This window comes from Lepisosteus platostomus, chromosome 1 (genome assembly GCF_059453375.1).
Source record: "Lepisosteus platostomus isolate fLepPlt1 chromosome 1, fLepPlt1.hap1, whole genome shotgun sequence".
NCBI classification, from domain to species: Eukaryota; Metazoa; Chordata; class Actinopteri; order Semionotiformes; family Lepisosteidae; genus Lepisosteus; species Lepisosteus platostomus.
The window spans coordinates 69,337,326-69,364,863 of record NC_142611.1 but is presented as its reverse complement, the minus strand read 5'-3'; the positions used below and the strand labels follow the sequence as shown (position 1 = coordinate 69,364,863).

At 53.0% G+C, this 27,538-nt stretch overlaps 2 protein-coding genes across 5 annotated transcripts in view; one reads left to right on the top strand and one right to left on the bottom strand.

Annotated features, from left to right (window-relative positions):
- Positions 1 to 1,084: 1,084 nt before the first annotated feature.
- tspan31 (tetraspanin 31) lies at positions 1,085 to 9,490 on the bottom strand. Its single transcript, XM_088635582.1, has 6 exons — positions 9,269 to 9,490; positions 5,846 to 6,013; positions 5,425 to 5,505; positions 5,132 to 5,272; positions 4,924 to 5,034; positions 1,085 to 4,812 (listed from the first exon to the last, which is right to left on the bottom strand). Exons 1-6 carry the CDS (start codon positions 9,329 to 9,331, stop codon positions 4,738 to 4,740), a joined length of 639 nt encoding a protein of 212 aa, XP_088491708.1. The 5' UTR covers positions 9,332 to 9,490; the 3' UTR covers positions 1,085 to 4,737.
- Positions 9,491 to 12,151: 2,661 nt separating this feature from the next.
- agap2 (ArfGAP with GTPase domain, ankyrin repeat and PH domain 2) overlaps positions 12,152 to 27,538 on the top strand; it is a 33,145-nt gene continuing 17,758 nt past the window's right edge. The window contains exon 1 of one of the 4 annotated variants that reach the window (XM_088635536.1): positions 12,152 to 12,588. In XM_088635536.1, coding sequence (XP_088491662.1) covers positions 12,432 to 12,588 — 157 coding nt within the window. In that variant the 5' untranslated portion in view covers positions 12,152 to 12,431. Of the gene's footprint in view, positions 12,589 to 21,159; positions 25,801 to 27,538 lie in introns of those variants that run through there. The other 3 variants (XM_088635546.1, XM_088635521.1, XM_088635528.1) reach the window with 3 other exon arrangements.

Below are 27,538 nucleotides of genomic sequence, written 5' to 3'. Positions count from 1 at the left end.
GGTGTCTCTGAACACCCCAGCTGGAGGGACCGTGGGGGGTGTCATCAGTTCTGCAGCGAAGGGACCCTGCAGGCGCGTGCGAAGGGGGCGCTGTTGTCCACCTGCTGCCGCCTCCACCTTCCTGTGGTGCGATAGTGCTGGAGCCGCACACAGGAAGTCATTGAGCACCGTCACACCAGCAGCCGAGGCTCCTGGGAAGATGCATAAAAACCGATAAGATCATGTGAAGACACTGGTTCATTTATTAAGTCAACACTAAAACCGATTAGATTCCCATTGCACAGTAGCTTGATCCATTACAGGTTTTACCTGCACAAACAAGCTGTTCCACTAATTCCATGTAACATCCTGTGACTTCGCGTGTTAACTGTCATTTGGACTTATGTTTTAGAAACAGTGCCATTGTACATATGCAAATATTGTTTGATTATTTTACTTGCAAAGTGTGATAACTAAAAGACCACCTATAACATATTAAGAGCTGACAACAGTCAGCCAGTTCAAATAAAGGTTTCGTTGTGTAATTGAGAGCCGTGCTGGAACAATACCAGTAGGTATATGTAGGATTGTAATGCCCCAGCACAGCTGTTCACCCTGTGTGGTCAACTTGTCTTCTGGTCATGCCAGCCTGGACTCTTAATCAATTAATTTGTCTTTACTACCACTGTTTCTGGGTCATTAGTAATGGAGGATTGTAAATTACCTATAAAACATGAATTGACAAGGAGTGAATTTGACAATAAGACCAATGATCTGACCCAGCTATTGGTTTAATTGTTTTTTGGCCCCTAACTGAAAGTCAGGGCCATTCCTATAGACCTGATCTGTGATCTGCTTGCCCACTCATGTGCCCAGCCAGCAGTTTCATTCATTAAACTAATTACTCCTATTGTCACGATTAATAAGGCAAGCTTCTTACCTCCTCACAGAGCGCCATCTGGAAGCAACTGCCCATTTTGTATCACCTCTTCCTGTTTCAGAGACAGGCGCTTACCTGACTTCCCAAAGACCAGGGGATTTCTGGAAATTCGGTTTTCCCAGACTTTTTCCCCAGCGCTCAAAGCAAAAGGCACAGGCCAGGAGATTTGTTTTATTGTCTCTTTATTTAATCTTTAATTACTATTTACACTTCAAAACTGATGCCTAAAAACAGGGAAATCAGGCAGGTGGGAGGACGACTGCAGGGGGTAGCTGCCAGTCGGACACAGAGGAAATTAAACAGGAAGTGACAGGAGCATCCAGCCCTGATCCTGGTCCCACTAGTGCAGATTAACAAGACCTGTGACTGAGGGGACCCCCTCTCTAATCAGTACTTAACAAGCAAAACCAGCTGGTTATGATCTTAACTGGGCCAGTTCAGCAGCTTCTCTCGGCTCTTCTGGTGTCACTGCTGCTCTAAAGAGACGTGAAACACTTCCAGGTACACTGACCGCCCCAGCACCAGGACTGGACACCCTGCAGACACACTGACACCCCCGGGCCCAGGACTGGACAATGCTGCTTCAGTACATCAACACAAGCTACTGGACTAACAAGGAATGACTTAACTGCCGTGCAGCAGCTATAAAACTAACCCTGTATCCTGTGACTTAATGTATTTGAACTGTCATTTGGCTCAAAGCAGATGCATGCCAGACCCTCTGTAGCTGCAGGCATGCTTCCATTAGCACTGGAACTGTCCACAATACCTCCGGGTCCTGGTTCCACATAATTCTTCATCCGATCTTTCCCCGTCCACCAGTGGGTTTTCTGGGTCTCTCTTTGAATCAACTACAAAAAGACTTATAGATCTGGGTTATATTAAACCAATTAAGTCTTGAGTGAGGCCAATAACAAAACTGTTCCAGTCTTGTGCTGGTAATGTCTTAAAGAGACCTAGAAAAGCTGGACTGTGGCCCCAAGACCCCCAAGTTGGGGACCCTGGTCTCTTGGGCACTGAGGCTACAGCGGGAAGCCTGTCCCACCCCCCAGAGAGCAGAAGCCCTTGTCCTCTTGACACCAACATTGGCAGCAGAGCAGGTGGCGCTCACCTTGTTACAGTGTATTCAGAGCAAAATCAGGAATCACAACAAAATGCACCATTAAAAAATATTGATGACCGCACAAAGGGAAGAGATGCAGGAAGGGGCTCTGGAGGGCAGGAGCTGCCCAGCTGTGCCACCTGGCATTCATACCCACTGCTTGTCCAGCGACATCACCAGAGCTGCCTGGACAGGAGCCCCGTTTCCCCACCAGCCCCCAGGGCACCAAGAGGGCCTCACGTCTACAGCAGGCGGTTATCCCTTCCATTAGTGGAGGCTGGAAGGATTATCCAGGAAGTAATGAGTGGCTGTGAAGCCAGCTGTTAATTTCCCAACTGACTGGCTCACGGAACAGAGCTGGACTGGAAGGAAATCTGGCCATTCCTGTACCCCCGCCAGGAGCAGCTCTGGAGACGCTGGGAATAATGGGATTGGACAGAGCTGGAGATGGCAGGATGGGCCGGAAGGGCCCACACTTGACTGCGCCCCATTTTCCACATCAGGTCCCCCCTCCTAGCTGCCCCCGCCTGCCCGGCTAGGAGCACAGAAATGCCGGAATTTCACTCCCAGGGCCATCGGCGCGCTGCGAGGTCACGGGGAAGAACTGGGCAGCCCGGACTGGAACCCGGGACAGGGGGAGAGGAACAGACGCGACTCGCCCTACGAGCGCTAAGTTAAGACAAAAATTAAAGTTAAGAATTTTGTCAGAAATGAGAAGCACTTAATAGCAACACCATGGAAAAACATCAAACTTGAGCACTTTATCACATTAAAAAGAAACGATCTACCTCACTGTGAAAGCCACTCCCAGATGTGGCAGAACAGCACTGATCATGAGGACCATGATGAAGACAGCTGCCAGGACACCAGTGGCTTCTGGCTTCCCATCCAACACAGACTCATCCAATTACGTACAGCCTTAATGAATCCCTATGAGGCCGAGGGACTGGGGTCCTGTAGGAGCAGTGCAGGCCCGAGGAAACAACCTGGCTTATCATATGGGTGGTTTGGCCCGTCCAGTCCAGCACATCACACACCTCGGATCCTTGCACTGGATTACGGAACTGACCATCAATTGCTTAATTGCCCCTGGAGTCTGGAGTGGTAAAGCTGGAACGGATGCAATGTGCAACAGAGCAGAGGAGTCAAGGTCACCCACCCCTGGTCTCGCCCCTGCCAGCTCAAACTTTTAACAGCCCGCTCAAACTAATTATTGGCTAATTAAACTGGACCAGCTTTTAATGCTGATTTAACAGAAGCTTTAACGAATGTTGAAAAGAAGCCTGTTGGTACTGGAGTCGGACACCCCTGTTCCAGCTGATCTGTTCTGTTCTGGCCAGCAGCAGCAGCAGTCAGGTAAGCAATTTCACAGCGGCAGCGTTGGGGAATAAACATCACCTCCATTAGGATTAATTATGCCTGTAATTGCTTAAGTAATTAAGAAATCGCAGGTTCAGTTGGAACGAGAACCAGGAGACTGCAGCTGGAGACAGAAGCCCTGGATTAAACAGTAAAGCCCTCCTGACAGTTATTCCCAAGCAGGAGCTTAAACTCCTTGGAAAACCTGTGGGACTCTGGGCGGAGGAGAGGGGACAGTCCTGCTGGACTGAAGGCCCCCAAGCAGAGGGGCAGGAAGGAGATGGCCGGGGCTGCTTCCCCCAGCAGCGCAGAGCAGCCACGTACCCGGACGATCACACACAGCAGCGACTGTAGACCCCCCCGCCAGCTCCCAGAGGCCCACAGCGTCTGTGCCAAACCCCAGCCCCGCCCATTCCTAATTGATCGGGCTACAGGACCGATCGGACAGCCTGACGCACTGCCCCCCCCAGGTTCCAGAATGCGTTTTCAGAGGGCAAACGTACCTCGTGTCAAGAGCGTCTCCATCAGCAGCAGCACGAGGCCGCAGATTAAACACGATAACAAGGGTCAGAAACGCCCCACCTCCCGTGAAGACAACAAGATCCGTTAGTCCGGCTGAAAGCGGAGAAGATTCCGGCCGAGCAGCGCTGCAGGCAGGCCGTCGGACATCCTGGCTGGTTCGCCACACAGGAAACAGTCTCCTCGCATCTAGGATGGCGCAGATGGTGGTGGGGGGGGGGTAGGTGTTGGCACTGCAAACCCCAAGGGTGGTGGGGCGAGGTGGGGCAGGACTGGAACAGTGAGCCTTGCCATCATGCACAGGGGGACAAAGCAAGCAGATCCCTTGGCCTCCTTCCTTGCCTGCGGGCCTGACCTAGCGTGCTTCCAGGCTGCCGATGCCAGGTCCGGTACCAGAGGGTTCTGCCACGCAGAGGTCTCCAGCCCTGGTCCCGACTCAACTCTCCACTGCTTGCGTCCGCCAGTGAGACCGGCTGGAGCTGATCCAAGGGAAGGCCTCAACGAAAGCTGCAGGCCTTGGCACTCGCCCGCGCCAGGGCTGGACACCTCTCTGTGGCGGAGGACGTACGGGTGGGCGATCCTGCGCCACCCCGGGCTCAGGAAGAGGCGAGGCTAACTACGGAGGCTGTGCCGGAAGGGTGCCTATCGGTGTGTTCGACTGTGTAGGTGTAAGAGTATGGGCGTGTTTCACGTGTGTCTGTGTGCGCTGGACCGCCTCCTACATGCGCGTCTTTAGCTACATGACTGTGTGTGTCTGCCGGTCTGGATAGCTGGGTAACGGTGTGTGCACGTACTTGACGACCTGTCCAGTGGGGTGTGAGTGAATGTAAAGGGGTCACTATAGGAAGGCACTGGGGTTCGCTCTGGGATCCTTCTGGTTTCTGTATCGCACAGCCAGCCACACCCCCAGGATCTGAAACACGAAGAGGACAAAACTCAGTGCGATGAAAGGGAGACTCCGAGACGGTTCGGCTATCGAGCGCGCGCGGCTGGGGGAGACCAGCCCAGCCCCAGGCAGACGGACCTCCGTGAAGCTGAAGAAGAGCCCCACGCCGCCCAGGATCTGCAGCGCCTCGGTGGAGTGCTGGAGCATCTTCTCCCCACAGGTGTGGCAGGACGCCTTCAGCTTGCATTCCTGGAGCGAGAGGGAGGGCAACCGCGTCACCCACGAGATCAAAATTCGCAACAGCCCCCGGCCGGCGATCGGCGGCCTCGCCGGCGCGCTGGCTCACCGCGTGGCAGGCGCCCACGTCGTTCAGGAACTGCGCCTGCGCCTCTGTGGTGTTGAGCAGGCCGCAGCAGTTCAGCCGCGTCTCCAGGTCCTGCCGGGTGGCGTTACCCATGATGCCCCAGGTCGAGTTCAGCAGCTTCACCTGCGCAAAACACACGGAGCCGTCACGGGGGCGGGAACGCGAGGGCGAGACCCCCGAGGCACCAGATCAGCCCCCTCTGCTCTGGGGAGAGGGAAGGAGCAAACGGGGGAACACGCAAGCGTATGAGAGGGGTGTCGATGCGGCTAACTCACCTGCTGGTCCCGGTTTATGGCTAGGCAGGAGCAGGACACTCCAAACTGAAAGAGGAAGACGAGGAAGAGGATGACCATATACTGAGAGAGAGAGCCAGGTCAAGGAACACAGACACACCACCTAGCAGTTCAGCCACGCAGGGCACAGAGAAGGACACAAGTACACTAACAAACAAGAGGAGGTCTTGTGGCCCGACGCGAGGACCTCCTCCAGCTGGTCCTTGAAGGGCCTCGGGGAGCTGGCAGCTTGTTATAGACACCCCCCACCCCTTTGCATAAAGAAAGGCCTCCCATCCCAAGTCTTATACTCAGGAACCAATGGTGACTTCCCCGTAACCCTCCACCCCAACATGAACCCGAGGTGCCGCCGGGTGCTGGGGGGCTCGGCTCGGGCGAGGCCGCCACCAGGGAGAAAGGATACAAAGAAGAGCATGACTTGGTGGTGGTTGATGGCACCGATCAGCCCGACCACGGCGATGAGCAGCAGGAAGACACCCACAGCGATGACCCCGCCGATGATGTGGATGCTGGACACGATGCCGAAACCCTTCCCCCAGGCTGCCACGCCAATCAGGAGCAGCCCCACCAGCTGGAAGACACACAGAGGGACACATGGCAACATCCAGAACAGCACACATACACTTCTGAAGCCTTCACGTGAGGCTGCTGACAAAGAGGGAGGTGAGCTACTCTTCAGGAAGGCATGTAGACCGATTGAAACTGTGGATACTTTCAGAAGAAGGGCCAAAGGCGAACTGCCTTCCCTATTTCATCTGTCACACAACAGTCAGCAGCCAAATCACCCTGCAACTCACACCTGTCAGCCCACTGAAGCTCAGCAGGTGTGAGCCTGGTCAGTACCTGGATGGGAGACCTCCTGGAAAAGACTAAGGTTGCTGCTGGAAGAGGTGTTAGTGGGGCCAGTAGGGGGCGCTCACCCTGCGGTCTGTGTGGGTCCTAATGTATATAGCGACGGGGACACTATCCTTCAGGATGTCCTGACTCTCTGTGGTCAGGAAAAATCCCAGGACACTTCTCAAAAAGAGTAGAGGTGTAACCCCGGCATCCTGGCCAAATTTCCCATTGGCCCTTACCAATCATGGCCTCCTAATAATCCCCCTCTATGAACTGGCTTCATCACTCTGCTCTCCTCCCCACTTAGAGCTGGTGTGTGGTGAAAGAGCTGTTGCACTATGGCTGCTGTCACATCATCCAGGTGGTGGAGAGGAGTTCCCATTACCTGTAAAACGCTTTGAGTGGAGTGTATAAAGCGCTATATAAGTGTAAACAATTATTATTAACAGACTTGGATGCTGAGACTCTCTTAAGGTTCTGCACCAAGATCTACCAGCGTCAAACATGAAATAAAAACAGACTGGGCTACTCCCTTCAGAGATCTGGCAAAACCCAATTACAGGGTTGCTTGCGACAAGCGAGGGAGACAGCGTGTTGAGCAACACAGAAAGAAGAACTGGAAAGTGCAAAGTACAGACCGTGATACATCAGGAACATGTGACCCTAGTTCAACAACCTGAGATCACAGTGGACACATGGCCAACTTCTTACGCCTCTCTCAACTCTTTCACTCACAGCCGATTCTCACACGACCATACACGGATTCTTTCTGCGAGAGCTCAAAACCACAAGAACAGTCGCCAGCTTCGTGCACCGCTCCTCCAGAAGGCCTCGCTGGCGGGCTAGATCGCCACCTCCCGGCCAGCGGAGCCACAGAACAGCCACAAGGCCTTCACCTCAACAGAGCAAGCTGGGCCCACAGAGGGCTGGGGGGGGCGCTCTCCCATCAAGACGCCGTCCCACAGCCGCTCACACCTTGACTCGACCGGCGCTCTCGGCCACTACCGGAATCGAACCCGGGTCTTTGTCAAGCACAAAGCGCGCGACGGAGAATCCAGTCTCACACCCGGTTCTCCCTCGGTCTCCAGTTCAGCCCCACACAGACCGGACCATGCAGAACACTCGGCTCAGCCCGGGAATCAGCACCGGTCACTCACAGCTACGGCCAATGGACTGCAGGAGGACTCCAGCGGAAGGAAAGGAAGGAAACACTTTTTAATTAGACTAGAAATGAATGGAGTCCCTGTGTAGCGGAGTGATTTGGATACGGTGACATCATCGCCCTCCCTGGGCGTAGCAGGGACCTCAGCCGCCTGGGCTGGGGGAGGTCTCCTTTAGCTCACTCGGCTGGTTCCCTGTTACGCCGGAGACCCGGGAGACCCCAGGGGTTGCGGGACGAACCGGCGGGGTGGAGCGGCGAGGGCACGAGCCCGCGCAGAACCGCCACGGTCACACCTACACTTTTTAATTAGGCTTGAAATTACAGTGCCGCCCCTGACCGAACCTACAAGGGACTTCCAGTGTCTAGTCTGGGCGATTAAATCAATTACTGGCGGAAGGAGTTGGCAATCGGCACAGAGGCGTCCCCGGTCCCCAGAGGTCAGGCGGGAAACAGAACCCATGAGCTCTGGGTCTGTTTGTTTCCATTAAAAAAAAAAACATTTTCCCTCCTGTCACGGGAAAAGGATTAAGAATTCTGATGCACGGCTAAATAATGAAGCTCTTCTGTGGCAACAACCATCCTTAATGAGCCCCTGCTGTCACTCACAAGTATGATGGCCTTACAGTCATGCTCCCAGAGGTCTCTGCATCTTCCCTGAGCGCACGTATGGAGCACACTGAGACACTCAAGGTTTTAAGCTTCTCTATGCTGAAGCCAATGATAGGGACCATGTCCTGTGTTTGAGCGTTAGATGACTTTAGCTTATTTATGATAATTAATAATAAGCTTATGAAGGAAGCTAATTAATAATAATAATAATAATTAATAATTAATAATTAATAATAAGCTTAGGTCTTGGGAAAGTAAGGGCAGAAATGGACAGCGGACCAGTCCAGAGAGAGGAGGACAGGGCTGAGCTGAAGGCTCAGGTCATTAGTAACGCAGCTGCCCCCCGCCAGCAGACCCTGGACTGCGGGACAGCGCTCAGGGGTCTTGACCCGGGACCTCCGTCTGGGAGGTTGTAGGTTCAGGCAGGGCTGAAGACTCTTTAACCGAGAGCTTGCTCGGCATCCGGTCGCATAAACTACATTCCGCTGATCCGATAAATACCCAGGCCGTTAACGAGAGTTTGGAAAGGATCAACCGCAAAACCTACCACGACTGTTTTCAAATGAACTGTCGTGTCACGGACGGTTTTGCCACATGAGACGGAGGTACGCTTCCATTTCCTGCGCACCCAACCGTCTTACGGACGACACCGATCACAGCCGAACCGGACCAGAGCAGCGCCACGACACCGCTGGGCTTGAACTCAAACGACGCGAAGTCAGAAGCCAGCACCCCGATCTGCCGGCCACCGCTGACCACCAAACACTGTGGCCAGTCTCCGCTGACGTCACCCCGGACAGAGGACACTCTCCGTTACTCTCTGCGGGCCTGCGATAACCTCTGCCACTGCTGAGAACAGCAACGCCTCGGTTTTCATAGACTAAAGGTCCACTTTATTTAAAAAAAAACAACGATTTATTTTCGCAAACGACTCTGACATGGTCGCCGGATACTATTCTCCTAAGTCGCAGGTTTTTTTTTTTTACTGGCGTCTCTAGACAGAGAAGCAGTGGTTATTGCTTCTGTTCGAGGAGATGAGGGTTGTCTGTACAATTCAGTTCGTGACGGGATTTTCATTTTCAGCGCTTGTGGACAGTCCCTCCACCTGGAGAGAGACCCAACCCACCAGCGGTAAGGAAATCACTGCCGCGCTAGTGAACTGGACCTTCACCCGAACAGAGGAACAACAGAGCAGGCTGCGTTAGCCTCCATACTCACCATATAAACCACGTTAAGGGAGCAAAGCGCATTTTTTGAGCACGTAAATCCGCCGCAGACCATCTTCGGAACTCGATTTATAAACTCTCGAATGTAAAGGAACGGTATTTACTGGCTTAAATAACGCTTACTTTGTCATCTATTGATCTATAGCCCAGAGACGAAACCAATCCCAACCCGTAACAGGGAGAGGCACTGTCTCTTTAAATCTGCAGAACGGATTTCCTCCCTGCTGCCGTCAACCTCCTGCCGAATTATTGGGTGAGGGCCCTGTCACTCATCATCATCTCCCGCCCCCCGTTTCCCGCCGGTCAATAAAGGGCTCACTCACCACACGAACGTCATCGCGGACCTCGAGCGAGACTCTCGAATGATTGGTTGGAAGAAGCGTCGGTTTGACAACCTTGGGGGCTCTTATTGGTTACTATAAGCTGTGGGGGGTGGAGCCATCCGGGAGCAACCTTTTGTTTAAGCCCTGTTTCTGATTCTCATTGGCTGCACTTCGGCCGTCAATCTTAGCGGGGGGTGGCATGTTGTGCAGCGAAGCGTACCGTTACATACAGTACGTGATACATCACGAGTGTGGACTGCATATAAATAGATCAAGAATATTACGTTGAATGGCAGCTTAAGAAATGTTCTGTGTTGTGTCTCTGGGTTGATTGGGCGGTGAGTTGCTCACAGCCCAGGATTCCAGCTAGAGTGTGGTTTTCTCGGTAGTGAAAGTTACTGATTTTTTTAACTTCTATGGCACCTGCTCTCCTGTGGTGTTAATGTTAATATTGACTCGGCACATAAGCCCCCGGCCCTGACCTCCATACTGCTGTGTTCGTGACTGCTCTGTTTCGTGCTAGGTGTTGTGTCCCACGCACACGTTACTTGTGTTTATCCGACTGCAGGAATAATAATAATAATAATAATAATAATAATAATAATATAATTATAATAATAAAACTACGCGCACACTATGAATTAACTACGCAGTGACCTGGATGAGATCTCTGGACAGTGGAAAGTCACTTTCTTTTCCTGAACCGAGTGAGCAAGTGTCCGGGCAGAGAAACGTGACCCACACCACAACAAAAGCCTCCCTTAAACAATGCAGTTCAATCTGTACGGTAATTAGGCGTGGCTCTCCACACGTACAGTTTGTCTCCCTAGTACATGATAAACTGAATTAACACAGCCAGCAGCCATATCACCCTGCAGCTCACACCTGGCAGCCCACTGAAGCTCAGCAGGTGTGAACATGGTCAGTACCTGGATTAGAGACCTCCTGGGAAAAACTAAGGTTGCTGCTGGAAGAGGTGTTGGTGGGGCCAGCAGGGGGCGCTCACCCTGTGGTCTGTGTGGGTCCTAATGCCCCAGTACAGTGACGGGGACACTATACTGTAAACAGGCACCGTCCTTCGGATGAGAAGTAAAACCGAGGCCCTGACTCTCTGTGGACATTAAGACTCCCAGGGTGTTTCTTGAAAAGAGTAGGGGTGTAACCCCGGCATCCTGGCCAAATTTCCCATTGGCCCTTACCAATCATGGCCTCCTAATAGTCCCCATCTCTGAACTGGCTTCATCACTCTGCTCTCCTCCCCACTGAGAGCTGATGTGTGGGGAGTGTTCTGGCGCACTATGGCTGCCGTCGCATCATCCAGGTGGGGCTGCATGTTGGTGGTGGTGGAGGGGAGTCCCCATTACCTGTAAAGCGTTTTGAGTGGAGTGTCAAGAAAAGCGCTATCTAATTGTAAGCAATTAATTTATTAACTATTTATTACTCTAAATAAATTACTGAAAAACAATTTCTGTCTGCAGTTGTTGTGTGCTTATATCGCTACGGTGACTGCAACTGTAGCGCTAGGAGTCTCTAGTCCTGGTTCTGAGAGCCCAGTCCAGTAATATGTCATCACTCAAGCCTGAGTTTGTGAAGACCCGACACGACTGAATTGTGATCAGTCAAACCAGTGAGGTCTTGGATGAGATCATTGTGAATAAATATCAGAAGACATTTCAGTCCCCAAGAACCGGAGTTTCCATAACTATAACTTTGAAGAATTCCGATTTTAAAAATTGGTGATTTTGCGCGACCTTCGGGTGTGACATCCGAAGAAGGCACCCCAGCCTTCTCTTTTCAACATGAAACACGATTAAATGTGACTAACGGCCATAGTGTAGTATAGAAATGTAACTGCAGTACTGTAATCTGTTTTTGGACGCAGTTCCCAGGAGTATCCACATGGTGGAGACAAAGCGCCATCTTTCCCCCTGTGGCCTGAGCAGCGCATGGTCTGAAAAAGCATCGAATCGGTCTGACAGTCTCGCTGAAATGAGCAGGGGTGTCAATTCTCGCTCTTCTGTGCCGAAATATTCCACAGCTACTTTAGCGATCGTTACAAATGATTCTATATGTGTGTATTTAAAGATAAACGAGACATTTAATGGATAAAAAATCATAATTGTGATTTTGTGTGTGTGTGCTCCTACAAATGTGTACTCCAGCTGTATTTTAAAAAATATGCATGTAATTTCTGCAACATGCAAGCATCCTGTATACAGTACATATACTGTACTGTACTAATCACCTGCTACGGCGTGTAAGTTGTTTAAGATTAAAGAGTTTCTGGGAACCACCTCTCGCCTTAACCCGAAGCCCAGAGTGGCCACACGAGCTTCCTGAGCGACTTGAGGCATCTGAGCCCAGCCCGAACCGAGCCACGGGCGGCGGGGAGTCCGGTCCCACAGTGCGGGTTCTGAGCCCCCAGGTGGTCCAGAGTGCCGGTGCCGGCTCGAGCCCCTCTCAGCCCTCCGGCTCGCGCTCAACGAACCCGAGGTGACGTCAGCACCTCTATCAGGTGTTAGATCTCGTCTGAAGAAAAAAAAAACACGAGCTGTCATTACTTAAAAAATCAGGAAGTCGAGTCGGCGATACAGAGAGAGGAAACCGAAAAACACGATTGCTGAGAAACTTTTTTTCCTCTCTCTCTCTCTCAGAAAAAAAAAGAGCTGTTGGCATTTGCATTTGAACTCGGTCCTCCTGCCGGTTTCTGTTGATTTATTTGGTCGATTCGAGGAATGAGGGGGGCTGAGGCCGGGGCGCTGTAGCGGCCGAAGAGCGGAGCGGGGTGCCGGATGGAGAGCGGGTCTCGGAGACTCGGAAGAGCAGCCCAAGATGAGCGTCAAGCTCGCGCACTCCACGGCCATCCGGCTGGAGGTGAAGCGCCACGAGGCCGTCAAGAGCAGCATCAACACGCTCTTCAGGCAGCTGGACAAGGTCGGCGACCCCCAGCTGCGCAGCGGCCTCAAGCTCTACCTTCACAAGGTCCAAGGTGAGCCGCCGGCGGCACACGCACCCGCCCCGCAACAGGTGTACCGAGCCCCGGGGCCAGCGGCGGTGGGCTGGCCGGGGCTGCGTGCGGAGCTTGGGCCGGGGCACAGCGCGCCCCAGGGTTGTCTCCGAGGGTGCCACAGCGCGCACATCAACAGGTTAGCCTTGCGGCGTTTTAAGGTTCATCCGTGCCCCCATCGCTCTTGTATGAAGAGCAGAGGGAAATTCAGTTGTCATTTCACTATGACCTCAGCAATAACAGTAATGACAACAATGCAAGTCATGATAATGGTAAGAGTCATGTTAAAAGCAGAAGCTTTGAACCGCTCAAAGGCAGCAGATAATCAATTTCGACGGGGCGCTGAGGGAGGATGAACCGCTGGAGGCCTACAGCTGCGCGTCACATCCCCCAGAGCCGCAGAGCCGCAGAGCCCTCAAGCCCCCAGGCGCTCGGGACTCGCTGGACGTCGCCCCCCGTGTCGCGCGCGCTCTCCCGGGAGGTTCGGAGCTGACCCGGACCGACACCCGCGTCTCGAGGCAGAGCCGCCGGCTGCCTTTCCTTTCCTGACCACAGAGAGTGCAGACGTGCGGGGGTTTTCTAACGGCCGGGCTGATGACACAAACCCAGACAGCTTCTGAGCCGAAGCTTCTTGAGAAAGTTCAGTGCAGGAAACGACAGAAAGAGAGGGACAGACAGGAGAACTTGGGTGCTTTTGGTAAGACTATTATAAACAAAATGACAGAACAGGGAAGAGGTCGTTCTAAGACTAGCAATTCTTTGAAATGCACGAACCTGTTGATAATGCACAGTTCTGTGCAAAAGACAACACCACCAGTCGGATCAGAGCAGCCCAGGGAGATGAGATTGGGGTTTCTGAGGTTGTCAGGCCAATTTCAGCAGTTCCTCTGACCATGGTCAATCTGGAGGAACTGAAACAGAGAAGGTCTGCTGCTTTCTCACACACAGGGACTCAGAGCACGGACTGACCAGTCTGGAACAAGCTATGTGGCCATGCTATTGAAGCCAGATCCATAGTGTCTTTCATGGAACAGCTGGATGAGATCAGTTAGCTACTAACTAATGGTCCAATTGGCTCTTCTCAATTATAACCTTTCTTATATTCTGACTGAGATGTTGACACAATGATACACTGACAGTCTGGCTGACGTTGAGTTATGACTGACCTGTATTCTGACACCAGAATCGAATGGGCATTAAGGAAGGGGGTCATTGTATCCAGACGTGAACAGGTGTATTAGGATGTGTGCAGGTGTGTCCAGATGTGAACAGGTGTATCAGGATGTGTGCAGGTGTGTCCAGATGTGAACAGGTGTATCAGGATGTCTGCAGGTGCATCCAGATGTGAACAGGATTATCAGGATGTGTGCAGGTGTGTCCAGACGTGAACAAGTGTATCAGGATGTGTGCAGGTGTGTCCAGATGTGAACAGGTGTATCAGGATGTGTGCAGGTGTGTCCAGATCTGGACAGCAGTATCAGGCTGTCTGCAGGTGTGTCCATATGTGAACAGGTGTATTAGGATGTGTGCAGGTGTGTCCAGATAGGACAGGAATATCAGGCTGTCTGCAGGTGTGTCCAGATGTGAACAGGTGTATCAGGAAGTGTGCAGGTGTGTCCAGACGTGAACAGATGTGAACAGGAAGTGTGCAGGTGTGTCCAGATGTGAACAGGTGTATCATGATGTGTGGAGGTGTGTCCAGATGTGAAAAGAAGTATCAGGCTATCTGCAGGTGTATCCAGATGTGAACAGGAGCATTAGGCTGTCTGCAGGTGTGTCCAGATGTGAACAGGTGTATCAGGATGTGTGCAGGTATGTCCAGATGTGAACAGCTATATCAGGATGTGTGCAGGTGTGTCCAGATGTGAACAGGTGTATCAGAATGTATGCAGGTGTGTCCAGATGTGAACAGGAATATCAGGGTGTCTGCAGGTGTGTCCAGATGTGAACAGGTGTATTAGGTTGTGTGCAGGTGTGTCCAGGTGTGAACAGGTAAATTAGGGTGTGTGCAGGTGTATCCAGATGTGTGCTGTTTTATCAGGGTGCATGCTCAAGTGTATCCAGATATGAACGGGTGTATCAATGTGTGTGCACATCTGTCCAGATGTGACCAGGAGTATCCAGATGTGAGCCAAAACCATCAACTGATCGATCAATTAATGAGGATATTAGCATTGTCATGCCAGTTTTAATAAAATCATTCTATATAAGTATATTTTAAAATAAATATGACATTTAATGGATAAAATGATAACTGCCAGTACTCCTGCTGTCTTTTATAAGATATGCATGTCATTTCTGCAACATACAGGTGTACTGTATACAGTACGTATAATCACCTTCTTAGCCGTGTCAGTTTAATTCAGTTCAACAGTTTCTGGGAACCACTTCTCACCTCAACCCGAAAGTCAGAGTGGCCACACAAGCTTCCCGAGCGACGACACATCCGAGCCCAGCCCGAACCGAGCCCGGGTTGCAGGCAGTCTGGTCCCACTGTGTGGGTTCCGAATCCCCTGCTGTGTAGATGTTATACTACTGTGAGTGCTGTAGCCATGGTAACAGCAGTGTTTGTGGCAGCATGTGTTTGTAATGTCTCTGCTGTGGTCCACTCTGAAACACTATAAGCAGTTCAGGCATTTCATTTAACCAGAAACTTTAAAGGCACTGTGGTCCAGTGACAGGATCCCAGGTGGAGTCTGAGATGACCCACTGGATCAAGGTTGTGGACCAGTGTGGACCTGAGGCAGACGAGGTGCTGCAGGGACCAATCTGGAGGTCTGTGTGTCACACATCCTGCTCTTCAGTGGAGCCATGTCACCCTGCAGCTCACAACTGGCATCCCACTGAAGCTCAGCAGCTGTGAGCCTGGCCAGTACCTGGATGGGAGACTCCTGGGAAAAACTAAGGCTCCTTCTGGAAGAGGTATTAGTTGGGCCAGCAGGGGGTGCTCACCCTGCAGTCTGTGTGGGTCCTAATGCCCCAATATAGTGATGGACACTATACTGTAAAAAGGCACCAACCTTTGAATGAGATGTAAAACCGAGGTCCTGACTCTCTGTGGTCATAAAAAAATCCCAGGCATTTCTTGAAAACAGTAGGGGTGTTATCCAGTGTCCTGGCCAAATTTCCCCCTGGCTTTTATCAATCACGGCCTCCTAATAATCCCCATCTCTGAACTGGCTTCATCACTCTGCTCTCCTCCCCACTGAGAGCTGGTGTGTAGGAGGTGCTGGTGCACTATGGGGGCTGCACACTGGTGGTGGTGGAGGGGAGTCCCCATTACCCTTAAAGCACTTTGAGTGGAGTGTCCAGAAAAGTGCTCTGTGTGTAAGGAATTATTATTGTTATAGCAGTCCACAAGCACGCTGGCTTCTCAAGGTCACTGCAAGAAAAAGGCCACACTTAGTCAGTTTTCTGTGCATTCCATAATGCCTCGAATGTCACCAGAAGCAAGGGAGAGGGCCATTGGCATGCTGCAGGCAGGCATGTCATCTGCCAGCGTTTCCAGACACTATGGAGTAAGCCCCTCCACTGTGTCCCGACTGCAGAGAAGGTTTCCGCAGACTGCCAGGACAGATGACCGTCCACTATCCAGTCTCCCTCAAGTGACCACATCAGAGCAGGACTGACACATCGGACTGGTTCATCTGAGAGGTCGGTTCAGATCTGCCACCTGTACTGCTGCTGAAACTGCTGGCAGACACAATGCCCACATCAGTGACAGGACAGGGAGGCTCCATGCTGCTGGCCTTAGAGCAAGGCCACCTGTCAGAGCCCCTATGCTCATACTGCCTAGACGTCACACACGACTGGTTTGGGCCAGACAGAGACTGTGATGGACTCGTCAGCAGTGGCATCAGGTCCGCTTCACGGATGAGTCACTCTTCAGCCTGTTCCACGCAGACAGGAGGGCCAGAGTGTGGAGGAGGAGATGTTGTGTTTCTTTTTTCCATCAGTATATATATGTATGGGTGTTTTGATACACAGGTATATATGTGTATGGGTGAATGAGTGTATTATTGTATATATGAGTAGAGGTTTATGGGTGTATAGAAGTTTAGATGTGTACAGATATAAGGGTGTATATGTGTATAAGTATATATATATATGTGTGTATGGGTGTATTGATATATAGGTGTATGGGTTTATGAGTGTATTGTTGTATAGACTGTATCTGGATAATTGTAAGAGTCAATGAGTGTATAGAGCTGTAGATGTGTATAGGTGTAAAGATATAGGTGTATATGAGTAGAAGTGTATTAATTTCTAGGTTTATGTGTGTGAAAGTATAAAGGTGTATATCTTTATAGGCGTATTGATGTATAGGTACACATCCCTCCTTCCCTGTAACAAACACATGGCAAAATACCTCTTATCAGAAATCAGAGTATCAGAAACACAGAGTGGCAGTATTGTCATCCATCCAGCCATTTTTAACCACTTCTTCCAACACTTGATCGCCGGGGGGGGGTAGTACTGCAGAGACAAAAAAAATACCCCGACAGAAGAGGGGTTAGCATGCCCATAAAGCATCATCTGCAAGAGGAAAGGGCTTGGATGTAGCGTTTTTCTGTTTGACAATGCCTGAAGACTGGTATTATCATGATCTAATTATACAATTATACAATTATACAAGGTATCTAATATACGGTCCGATTATGATTGCATGTGGTTTATAAGGACTTCCCAGAATGACAGGAGCAGGTCGAGCAAGGCGAGGGACGTCTGCAGCTCAGTGCGCGCAAGCTGCTAACGGGCGTGGTGCTGTTCGCTGGCTCAGAGCTGCCAGTGCACACTTCACAACTCACGCTCCGTCTTTAAGCTGGCCTGGCGCGTGTGTCACAGCTGGACGGCACCCCGAAACGCTCGGCACACGCCCGCGAGGGGAGTCGGAGAGCAGGCGCCAGAGCACAGCTGCACCCATCTCCCCCAGGGGCTGGGGAGCTCAGGCTGCTTCTGAAACCGAGACGCAAGTTCAAAACTTCTTCACCGTCTATATATAGAGGCGGCTGTCGCTGGGGCTGAGCCAGAGGAGCGCGGGGCTCGAAGCTGTCGGCCACCTGCCTGGCTGTGTTGTGCTCTTGATGTTGGGGCTCTGACCGTTTTGAGCTGGGAGTGACGAGTATGGGTGGACTCCTGTGCACCCCCACTCTGCACACTGACGCACGACACCCACCACAGCCGGCCCTGCATACAGCTCCTTCGTAAAATGTATTTTTCATATTTATTGGCTGTAAGAAGTGTGAATCTACCTGCTATGACTCAGACTGCTGTTTCCAAGGCACTGAGCTGTGCAGCTTGGAATGAATGCTGAGAGCATGTACTGTACCCCACTGTGGTATTGTGTCGTACCGCACTGTGGTATTGTAGTGTACCCCAGTGCAATATTGTACTGTACACCACAGCGGTATTGTACTGTACCCCAGTGCAGTATTGTACTGTACCCCACTGTGCTATTGTAGTGTACCCCACTGTCGTATTGTAGTGTACCCCAGTGCAATATTGTACAGTACCCCACTGTGGTATTGTACTGTACCCCAGTGCAGTATTGTACTGTACCCCCACTGCGGTATTGTAGTGTACCCCACTGTGGTAATGTACTGTACCCCACTGCGGTATTGTAGTGTACCCCAGTGGAGTATTGTACTGTACCCCAATGCGGTATTGTAGTGTACCCCACTGCGGTATTGTGTCGTACCCCACTGTGGTATTGTAGTGTACCCCAGTGCAGTGTTGTAATGTACCCCACTGTGGTATTGTAGTGTACCCCACAGTGGTATTGTACTGTACCCCACTGCGGTATTGTGTCATACCCCACAGCGGTATTGTATTGTATCCCACTGTGGTATTGTAGTGTACCCCAGTGCAGAATTGTACTGTATCCCACTGTGGTATTGTAGTGTACCCCAGTGCGGTATTGTACTGTACCCCACTGTGGTATTGTACCGTACCCCAGTGCAGTATTGTAGTGTACCCCAGGGCACTATTGTACTGTACCCCCTGCTGTATTTTGACGTACCCCACTGCGATATTGTAGTGTACCCCACTGCAGTATTTTGCCGTACCCCACTGCTGTATTGTAGTGTACCCCAGTGCAGTATTGTAGTGTACCCCACTGCGGTATTGTAGTGTACCCCAGTGCAGTATTGTAGTGTACCCCACTGCAGTATTTTGCCGTACCCCACTGCTGTATTGTAGTGTACCCCAGTGCAGTATTGTGCTGCAACAGTAAGCATATTGGTATCGATGATAGTAAGGAAAGTGTGTGCTCCTGTGAGCTCTAGTCAGGAAAGGGTATAACAGGAACCACATGACCTTGAAAGAAGATAGTATCAGTCCTGAGCTTCCGGTGTCTGTGTGCAGCGAGAGAGACACACACGCACACACTCGTGCGTGCGAGCACACACGCACAGTGTAACGTACTCGGCAAACTAGCGTTCACTTACATCATTGACTTCCAGGGTCAAAGGTCACCCCAGTCGGTTCTAAAAGAATCTAATCGGTAAGAAACCCCATCGTGGATGATACCCTGGACCAGGGTGGTCGTGCTTCAAGTATTGCAGGACTTTATCTCAACACTTATATCACATACTTCACCCTGCTGGTCAGCACAAGTCAGTTAATTAAGCCTTGAGCCAGAGCTGGATTAGGGGTCTGGAGCTCAAGGGCCAGTCAGAACTGTCATACCTATCTCTTTCAACTGGTGTATTTTTAAAAAGCACAGAGAAACCCCTGTCAGGGAGTCACTGGACTACAGTTCCCACAGTGCCTTGGGAATGAGTCTGCTGCAGCTCTGAGCGACAGTGGGGCAGTGAGAGGGGTTGATGACAAATGGCCTGTAGCAACTGCAGGTCAGGCGTTGTGCCGTATGGTGCCAGTTTTAGGCTGCTATTCTGATGAGGGGCCCTGTGTCCTGCTGCTGTCATGAAAGGCGCTATATTGTGCGCACATGGGTCCCTTTGCTGCTTGGGCTTCCATGGCTGCCGTTGTTGGCCAGGGCAGGGTGCTAGAACAACAGGGCCCCGAGGGTGCGCTTGGCGTGCCTCGCTACATCCTGTCTGGCACTCGGAGATGAGGTGCGGTGACCTTACTCAAAGCCACTTCCTCTCCGAGCCCGAGAGGAGGCGGAGACGCCACCTGCCTCCTTCTCCTCTCTCTCCCTCATCTACTGTCTGTCCGCCTTCCTCTGCTGCCTTTTTCCCATCGTTCCCTGCCTGCCACCCCCCGGGGGGTAGAGGGCACTGCGAGACGCGGGCTCTCGCCCTCTCACTCCTCTCCCTCCTCTCACTCTTGCACATTCAGGCCGGGAGAGAGACGTTTGTCTCACCCTCCCCTGGTCTATTTGCAGTGAATGACTGTTTGTTTCCTGCAGCTGAGAAAGCTGAGAAAGACAATGATTTCGGAAACCCCAGACAAGGTAAATCACTGGTCAGGACTCTCAAGAAAGCCTGCTGCAGCCCAGCAGGGTGAAATCACAGCCGCGTGCTCTCAGTCCTGGTGAGCTTGTGATACCACCCTGAAGGGTGAGGAAGCCAGGACAAACCCACTGTGTAAGAGCAGAAAGCCTGAAACTGTCACTGCATGTAGAGTCCCTTCAGCTATTCTTCTGCAGCTGCGTTGTCTGCTGCTCTCTAGCAATAGGTCAAAGATCAAAGACTTTTTAGAGGGGAGGGGAGCCTTTTCAACCCCCACTGAAGTGCAGCCCCACCTAGACGACACTCAGCAGTCCCAGTGCTGGGCAGACCACTGTCTGAATTAAGGGGGAGCTGCAGGGAGACCAGAGTGCTCAAGCCAGGTGGATTCTAGGACAGATTAATGTCTCATCTGAAGGACAGCACCTCCTACAGCACAGGAATTCTGGTTCAGAGGGACGAGTGCCCACTCCTTGTTCTTGAGCTGCTCAGCTCCAGAGATCGGGTGGTCACAGAGGTGCTGAGGGCTCTAATCCGGAGAACAAAGCCGTTTTCAGGAGCGGCTCTGTGCAGCGCAGGGCTGTGAACCTGAGAGACGAGGCCCACTGGAGCAGCTCTGAGCTCAGTGTGGAAACGGTGGAGAAATCTCTCACTCGAAATAAGTAGGTCACTTCCGAGACTGAGCGTCTGTGAGCAAAGGGAGTGGGCTGACAACACCCCCAGAGCCTGGCCTTGCAAAATAAAAGTCATTTTTATACACAAAAAAAACGAGAGTCGATAATGAGTCGGACTTGGCAGGTTGGCTGCACTGCTGCTGATCTGACACACAGCCTCTCCACTGACTGAGGGCAGAGCTGGAGAGGAAAGAGGGGGAGAGGAGAGGGGGGGGGGGGTCGGGGAGAGGAGGGAGAGAGAGGGAGAAGAGAGAGAGAGGGGGAGATAGGAGAGAGGGGGAGACAGGGGGAGAGGAGACAGAGGGGGAGAGAGAGAGAGGGGAGACAGGAGGAGGGGAGGGAGAGAGGGGTAGAGGAAGACAGGAGGAGAGGAGGGAGAGAGGGGGAGACGGGGAGAGGAGAGAGAACGGAGGAGACGGGGGAAAGGAGTAGAGAGAGAGGGTAGACAGAGTGAGAGGAGAGAGAGAGGGGAGACAGGAGGAGAGGAGAGAGAGGGGGAGACAGGGGGAGAGGAGTAGAGAGCAACATGGGAGAAGAAGGGAATTGAAAGATGGAGAAAGGGAGAGGTGTGAGTCAGGCTTTGTGAGTGTCGGTGGGTAACGGTGTGTATTCTGTGTGCTCAATCCCTGCCCGGAGACAGGCTCACTCCCAGCTCTGTCTGGGGGTGTCCATGGCAGATTAATCCTATTACCACACATCCCCACGGGTAGAACTCACTCGTCTGCGTAACACTGAGCCCGTAGACACACACCTGCATCACAGGGCTGGGAAAGGCATCAGACAGTGTTACTGACACTACTGACCTCCGCACAGCACTGGGCGCTAGCTCATCCATGACCGGGGAGAACAATCCCATTTTTTCCCACCTTTGTAAGTAAGAAGCCTCGGCTTCTATTATTGACCAGCTGCCCAGAGGCATTTAAAAAAAACTGTTGTTTTGCAGCAGCGGGTCGTTAGTGCCCTGATGACTGAAGGAGGGTGTGCTCTCACGGCCCTGCAGGCAGGGGAGAGGGGAGAGGGGCCTGCTGGGAAGACAGCAGCAGAGCATCTCACTGTCTCTGTGAGCAGCATGGGAGCTCAGCGAGGAGAGCTTGTTTGTGGGTACAGAGCGACTGTCGGCAGGGGTCTGTGCTTTTTACTGTGGTATTTTGTTTATGGCGGTCTCAGTACATTTCACTCTAATGTGCCACCCGCCTCTCCGCACTGGGCTGTAATGTTGCCGTAATTTACTGTGGTAAATGTCCATTAGAGTGGGATTGGTCCTGCTTTTTCCAGCTCCATGCGATCAATCGGCAGATACATCTGCACAAAGCTCTCTTGCTGACAAAACAGGAAGGCTGAGGGGGACCTGTGAGGACTTGCTTGATCTCTCACCAGGTGACAAAGGCTGGTTAATCGACAGAGTCTCTCAGCTGTTCTTTCATCTCCCAGTGTCAGTCTCCTCGCAACACAGCCACTCTGACAGCCCCCCGCCAGACACGCCCCCCGGACAGCGCGACAATCGTTTCCGCGGCGATGTGTTGACCTCGCTGACCCTCTCACAGTGACACCGGACATGGAAGTCTCCACTGTCTTACTGTGTTGTGTTCTCTCGGTGGCAACTGGCTCATTCTCCAACACACTGACACAGATGCTCATGCTGATACAATCACATTCACACCAACACACACTCAAACATACTTACACTATCACACAATAACACTCTCAAACACTCATACATTAACACAGACCCAGACACACTCACACATGAACACACTCAAGACACACACTAACACATACTCAGACATGCTCACACTATCACACACTAACACTCTCAAACACTAATACTCACATTCATACTGTATATTAACACACACTCAAACACACCCAGACATTCTCCCAGACATGCTCGCACTAGCACAAACTCACACTGAGACACGCTCACACAAGTACACACTGAGACACACTCACACATGAAAACACTCAGACACGCTCACTCTAGCACACACTAACACACACTGAGACACACTCTAGCACACACTAACACAAACTGAGACATGCTCACACTAGCACACACTAACACACACTGAGACACACTCACACTGGCACACACTAACACAAACTGAGACACACTCACTCTAGCACACACTAACACAAACTGAGACACACTCACACTAGCAGACACACACACTCAGACACGGCTGTGCACTAACAGCACTAACGGCCCGAGCAGAGAGACAGTGATGGAGAGGAGGGAGGAGGAGGAGGTGGGGATGGATACGGCCCCCGCAGGGGGGGGGGGTGATGGGGGTCTCTGCACGCTGTAAGTGCACAGAAATCCAGGAGCCTCGGCAACAGAGCCCTGCTGCAGCTGGCTGGGCAGGAGCAGAGGGGAGACGCTGCTCCCACACTGGTGTCAGACGAGGGAGCTGGTGCTGTAGAGAAGGCAGAGAGACCCTCCCTCCCTCCCTGTCCGCCCGCTTGATCTCCACACCCTCTCCCTGTCTCATGTGCGTCTTAGCTTGTTCTCTCCCTCCCTTTTGCTCTGAGCGGCACCCTTCTCTCCCTCTCCCTGCTGCGCTGCTGCTCCAGGCTATCCCCCTTTCCTCAAGCGCGGGGACAGAGAGAGCGGGGGAAGGATCCGCCCGCAGACTGGAGAGAGAGGAGCGCTCTGGTCCGTGGGATACAAGCCGGAAAGCAGGAGCCACACAGAGAGAGGGAGACGAGTGCAGCAGCTCTGGCAGACTGGACGTTATTTCCTTGGCTGGGGGAGAGGAGGGCTGGTGTGTGTGTGTGAGTGTGAGTGTGTGTGCGCGCACACTCACAGCGGAGAGGTGCTGCTGTTGCTGGGAGGGAGAGAGGGTGAGCTGCCAGCCCCGTCCCGGGCTCAAACACATTCTATTGACTTGCTAATTGCCTGACACTCTCCGGGAGGATGGGAGCTGGGTGAGTGGGTGTCGCGTTAGGCTTCCTCTCCGTGTTCTCTGGGGATGGGCCGTTCCAATCTCTCTTCCTCCTCCTCCTCCTCCTCCTCTCTCTCCTCCGTTTCACCGCTCTCGCGCGCTCTCTCTCTCTCTCCGCATCCTTCGCTGGGAGAGAGGAAAAGAGAGGGAGGCTCCGTATCGCACCGTGAATGATCCATTGATCGCTGATCCCCGCCGCCACGCTGTGCCCTGCGTGTGACCACGAGGAAATGAAAGGCTCTCCCGCGGCTTTTTCCGGCTGAATTCCGAGGGGTGTCCGTCTCCGTGGCTCCGGAGGATTTCTCCCCTCGATCGCCGCGCGTCTGTGTGGATTACAGCTCGGAGGCGGATGGGAGAGCACAAAGACGGAGCAGGAACAGAGGGAGAGAGGCTGGAAAAATTCAGGGCTGGGACCAAGAAATAGACAAAAAGCAGAAAGCGCTCTCCGCTGCTGACGGAGCCCACAGAAGCACCTTCCACCCCAGGGGAAGGGCGGACAGGAGAAGGCAGATGGGGATTTATCAATAGAATCAGGGACAGACCCCTGCCATGCCCGAGCGCTGACCATGGCTCCATCCCAGCTCCTGGGAACCAGCGCCGATCCAGCCGAGACCTGGAGGGGGGTTAACCGCTGTGGGAGAGGGATCTCTGGGACGCAGCGCGCGCCGCGAGAGGGAGCGTGACGGAGGATGCAAGGAAGGCAGAACCAGGCCCGGGAGGAGGACAGCGCCCGGCCCGTTTGAAGCCCACCGTTGATCCCACAGAGCGCGAGGGGCTGACGCTGGTTCCCTGTCTCGGGATTCTTCCGAGTGCTCATCTATTTCATTTATTTGTTTGCGCGTGTCCCTGTGAAGGGGGGTGGCTGTGTCCCCCGTCTGAGCACAAAATGTAAACCAGCTCTTTCTGGAGGTTCGCTTGTGTCGCGGTGACCTCTGACCTCGCGGAGGCACAGCAAGCCTCGCTCCAATTGGCGGGGTCGTCCACGCCGCCCAGGGTAGCTGTCTATGATCCACCCGCTCGAACCCGGGGCCTAGCCGTCTATGGGCTGTCCGCTGAAGACTGACCCCATGAGCCGAGCCGCCACGCTGCAGCGACGCACCACCTACCTCATCTCCCTCACCCTCGTCAAGGTCGAGGCGGTGGGCGAGGATGGCGCCCCGGCCGCGGTGCCTGCGCCGGAGGGCCGCAGCCCAGCAGGGGGAGCTCCGGAGACGGAACGGAAGCCCCCCCACGCCCAGCCGGAGGAAGAGGAGGAGGAGACGGAGATCGAGGAGGACGACGCACTGAAAGGGAGAGGAGACCGGACTCCCTCCGGCTCTGGAGGCTCTAAGGCCACAGAGCGAGCACGCCCCAGGGTGTGGGGGCCCAAAGAGAGGCCCCCCCTCGTCCCTGCCAAGGAAGGGAAGAGGGAGACCCCAGAGGGGGACAGGGGGACAGGAGCCAGGCAGGAGGAGATCCCGGGACCTGGAGAGGAGACCCCCGAGGAGCCCGAGCCCCCAGGAGGGGCAGCGAAGGAACTGAAGCCCTGGAAGTCTGTGGACGTGGTGGAGGGGCCACGCACGCCCTCCAAGTGCCAGATCCCCGTGCGGGTGGGGCAGCGGCCGGCGGCGCTGCTCAAGGCCCAGAGCAGCGCCGGCCGCAGGGACGCCAGAGACAGCGCGGCGCCCGCGGCCAAGAGCCTGGACCGGAAGGAAAAGGCTGCCAAGGCCTCTGCCGCCGTGACGCCCGGGTCCACCCGGCTGTCGTGGCCGGAGAACGAGGGGAAGCCCAAACCGCGTGGCAGCGGAGGGGCGGCGGCGGCGGCGGCAGGGGCGCGGGGCAGCCCCCGGGCAGAGAAACTGAAGACAGGGTCCGCCTCGCTGCCCGCCCCCATCAGCCTGGTCCCCAAGCCGCCCCGCAAGGGCAAGAGCCGCACGCTGGACAACAGCGACCTGCACTCGCTGTCGCAGGACCTCCGCAGGGGCAAGGAGGGCGCCCACCTTCCGCTGCCCCTCCCTGGGCCCCCCACCTCCGCCGCCGGGCCCCCCTCCCAGCGCACCTCCGCCCGCGACCGGAAGATGCTCAAGTTCATCAGCGGGATTTTCACCAAGAGCACCCCGGCTCCCGCTAGCACCCCCGGACCCCCCCTCTACGGCTCGGTGCAGAGAGAGTCCAGCGAGGAGGAAGGTAAGACAGCTGCCCCCCCCCAGAAAAATCCTTCCCACCAGCAACCCACCCCAGCTCCGGGCTCCTGGCTCTCGTCAGCCTTCCCTGCATGCAACATTCACCCCCGGTGCTACGGACAAGCTCCAGTGGCAGGGCTTAGCTGATCTCTGAAAACACTCATGTGAAAGGTGAAGGAGAAGAACTTCAGTGTCTCCTTTTCCTCCACAGCAGGCGATTCTAAGCTTAAATTTGAAAGTATCACAAAATCCCATCTAGCGCTGGACTGAAATCCGCTTTTAACAAGTTAAAATCCGGTCAGGGCTTGTGGTTAGCCCACTAAACTGCGATCAGTTGACAGGGCTCTGTTATTTTCTATTCCCTTGAAAATCTGGAAGACCTCGATCGAGGGGTCTTTTCGAAGACTGAAAAGATACGATCAATGCGTCCTCCAAACTCAGATCCTAAAAGTCCTGGCGGGTGTCGCTGCTCTTCTCTGCTGTCCTTCACGCTGCCGGGTCTCCTCAGCCAAGTGGAGACCCGGGTCGTAGTCTGGTCCTGTCTAGTCCAGAGGCCGCTGTCTCTGCAGGCGTGTCAGGACAGCTGGGAAAAACTGCCTTACTGGTCAATTAAGACGATAATGAGCTAATTTAGGTCATTATGAACAGAAAGAGCACCACACCAGCCCTGGACTGGACACCTGTGAACTAGTTCTTTGTACCATTTTAGTATAATCTTCAGCATTACCTCTGTTTATTGGTAAGCAATATTAACAAACTGCAGGAAAACAGTTTTTCAGGTTAATGAAGCAGCGTACACGTTTGTGCAGCCGTTTCGAGACGGATGTCCTCTTCTAGGTTTTGAAGCTGCAGGTTGTGATGAGTTTCCTGTGGAAAGGGCTTTGATCTTCCTTCCTGTGACTTATAGCAGCATATCTGCTGTTGTGGGGCCCCTGTGTACAACGCTGCCCCCTGCTGTCTGGCGGGTGCGATAAGCTGTTTGGGGTCTCAGCATGCTTTTCAGGGGGCACCCAGCTTTCCTGCCAATGTAGGGCAATTAGGCTTCCAGGCAACCCTTAAAGGTCTTCAATAACAGGATTAATTAAGCAATTAAGAATTGATCAAGCAATTAAAGTGCAGAAAGACAGAAGGTGTCCTGGGAAGAAAACAGTTCTAGTGGTTAAGGAAGTTGATTGCAGAACTCCTGACCCGTCTGGGTGACTGAACAGCCCTTGTGCTCTGGGCCAGTTTCCTGCCACAGTCGATGCTGGAGTTTGCTTTCCTAGTCGCTGTGATTTGCTTCTGATGTGCATCACAACAACACATTGTGCTGAGCGCTCAATTTAGATTTTGCAACTTTCCAATGTTTTTGTTACTTTGCTGCAGCACAAGAAATGCCACATTGTGGCTGTAAAGAAGCGGGGTGCCCTTATTTCATGTGTTAGAGAAGTGAAGGGGCTGGGGCTCGATCCGGACGACTGTGGTTTCTGAGACAGTGCCCGTACCTGCTGTGTGCGGCTGCCTCCTGCCCCTGCCTTTAACTCACACCTCCCGGGGGCAACAGCAGCTCACAGTCCGCCAGTCAGCTGGCCCTGAGACTGAAATTCTTTGGGATTTTGTTTGTACTTTAATAATGTATCAATTTTATATTGGAGGGTTGCAGGGATTTTAAAGGACTTCTTGATACGGTGCTGTCAATGAAGCGGTGTTTCTATAAGATATAAAGCTCATGGTGATAACAGCTCATTAAACGAATTAAATTA

Bases quoted from the DNA above. Each gene is read 5' to 3' on its own strand.
- tspan31 (XM_088635582.1), bottom strand. From the start codon at position 9,331: ATGGTCTGCGGCGGATTTACGTGCTCAAAAAATGCGCTTTGCTCCCTT. The intron at 6,014-9,268 runs GTGAGTATGGAG...TGTGTCTTCCAG, and splicing joins CCCTTAACGTGGTTTATATG to CTGGTGGGGCTGCTCCTGAT. The intron at 5,273-5,424 runs GTGAGTTAGCCG...TGTTTTGCGCAG, and splicing joins CCATAAACCGGGACCAGCAG to GTGAAGCTGCTGAACTCGAC.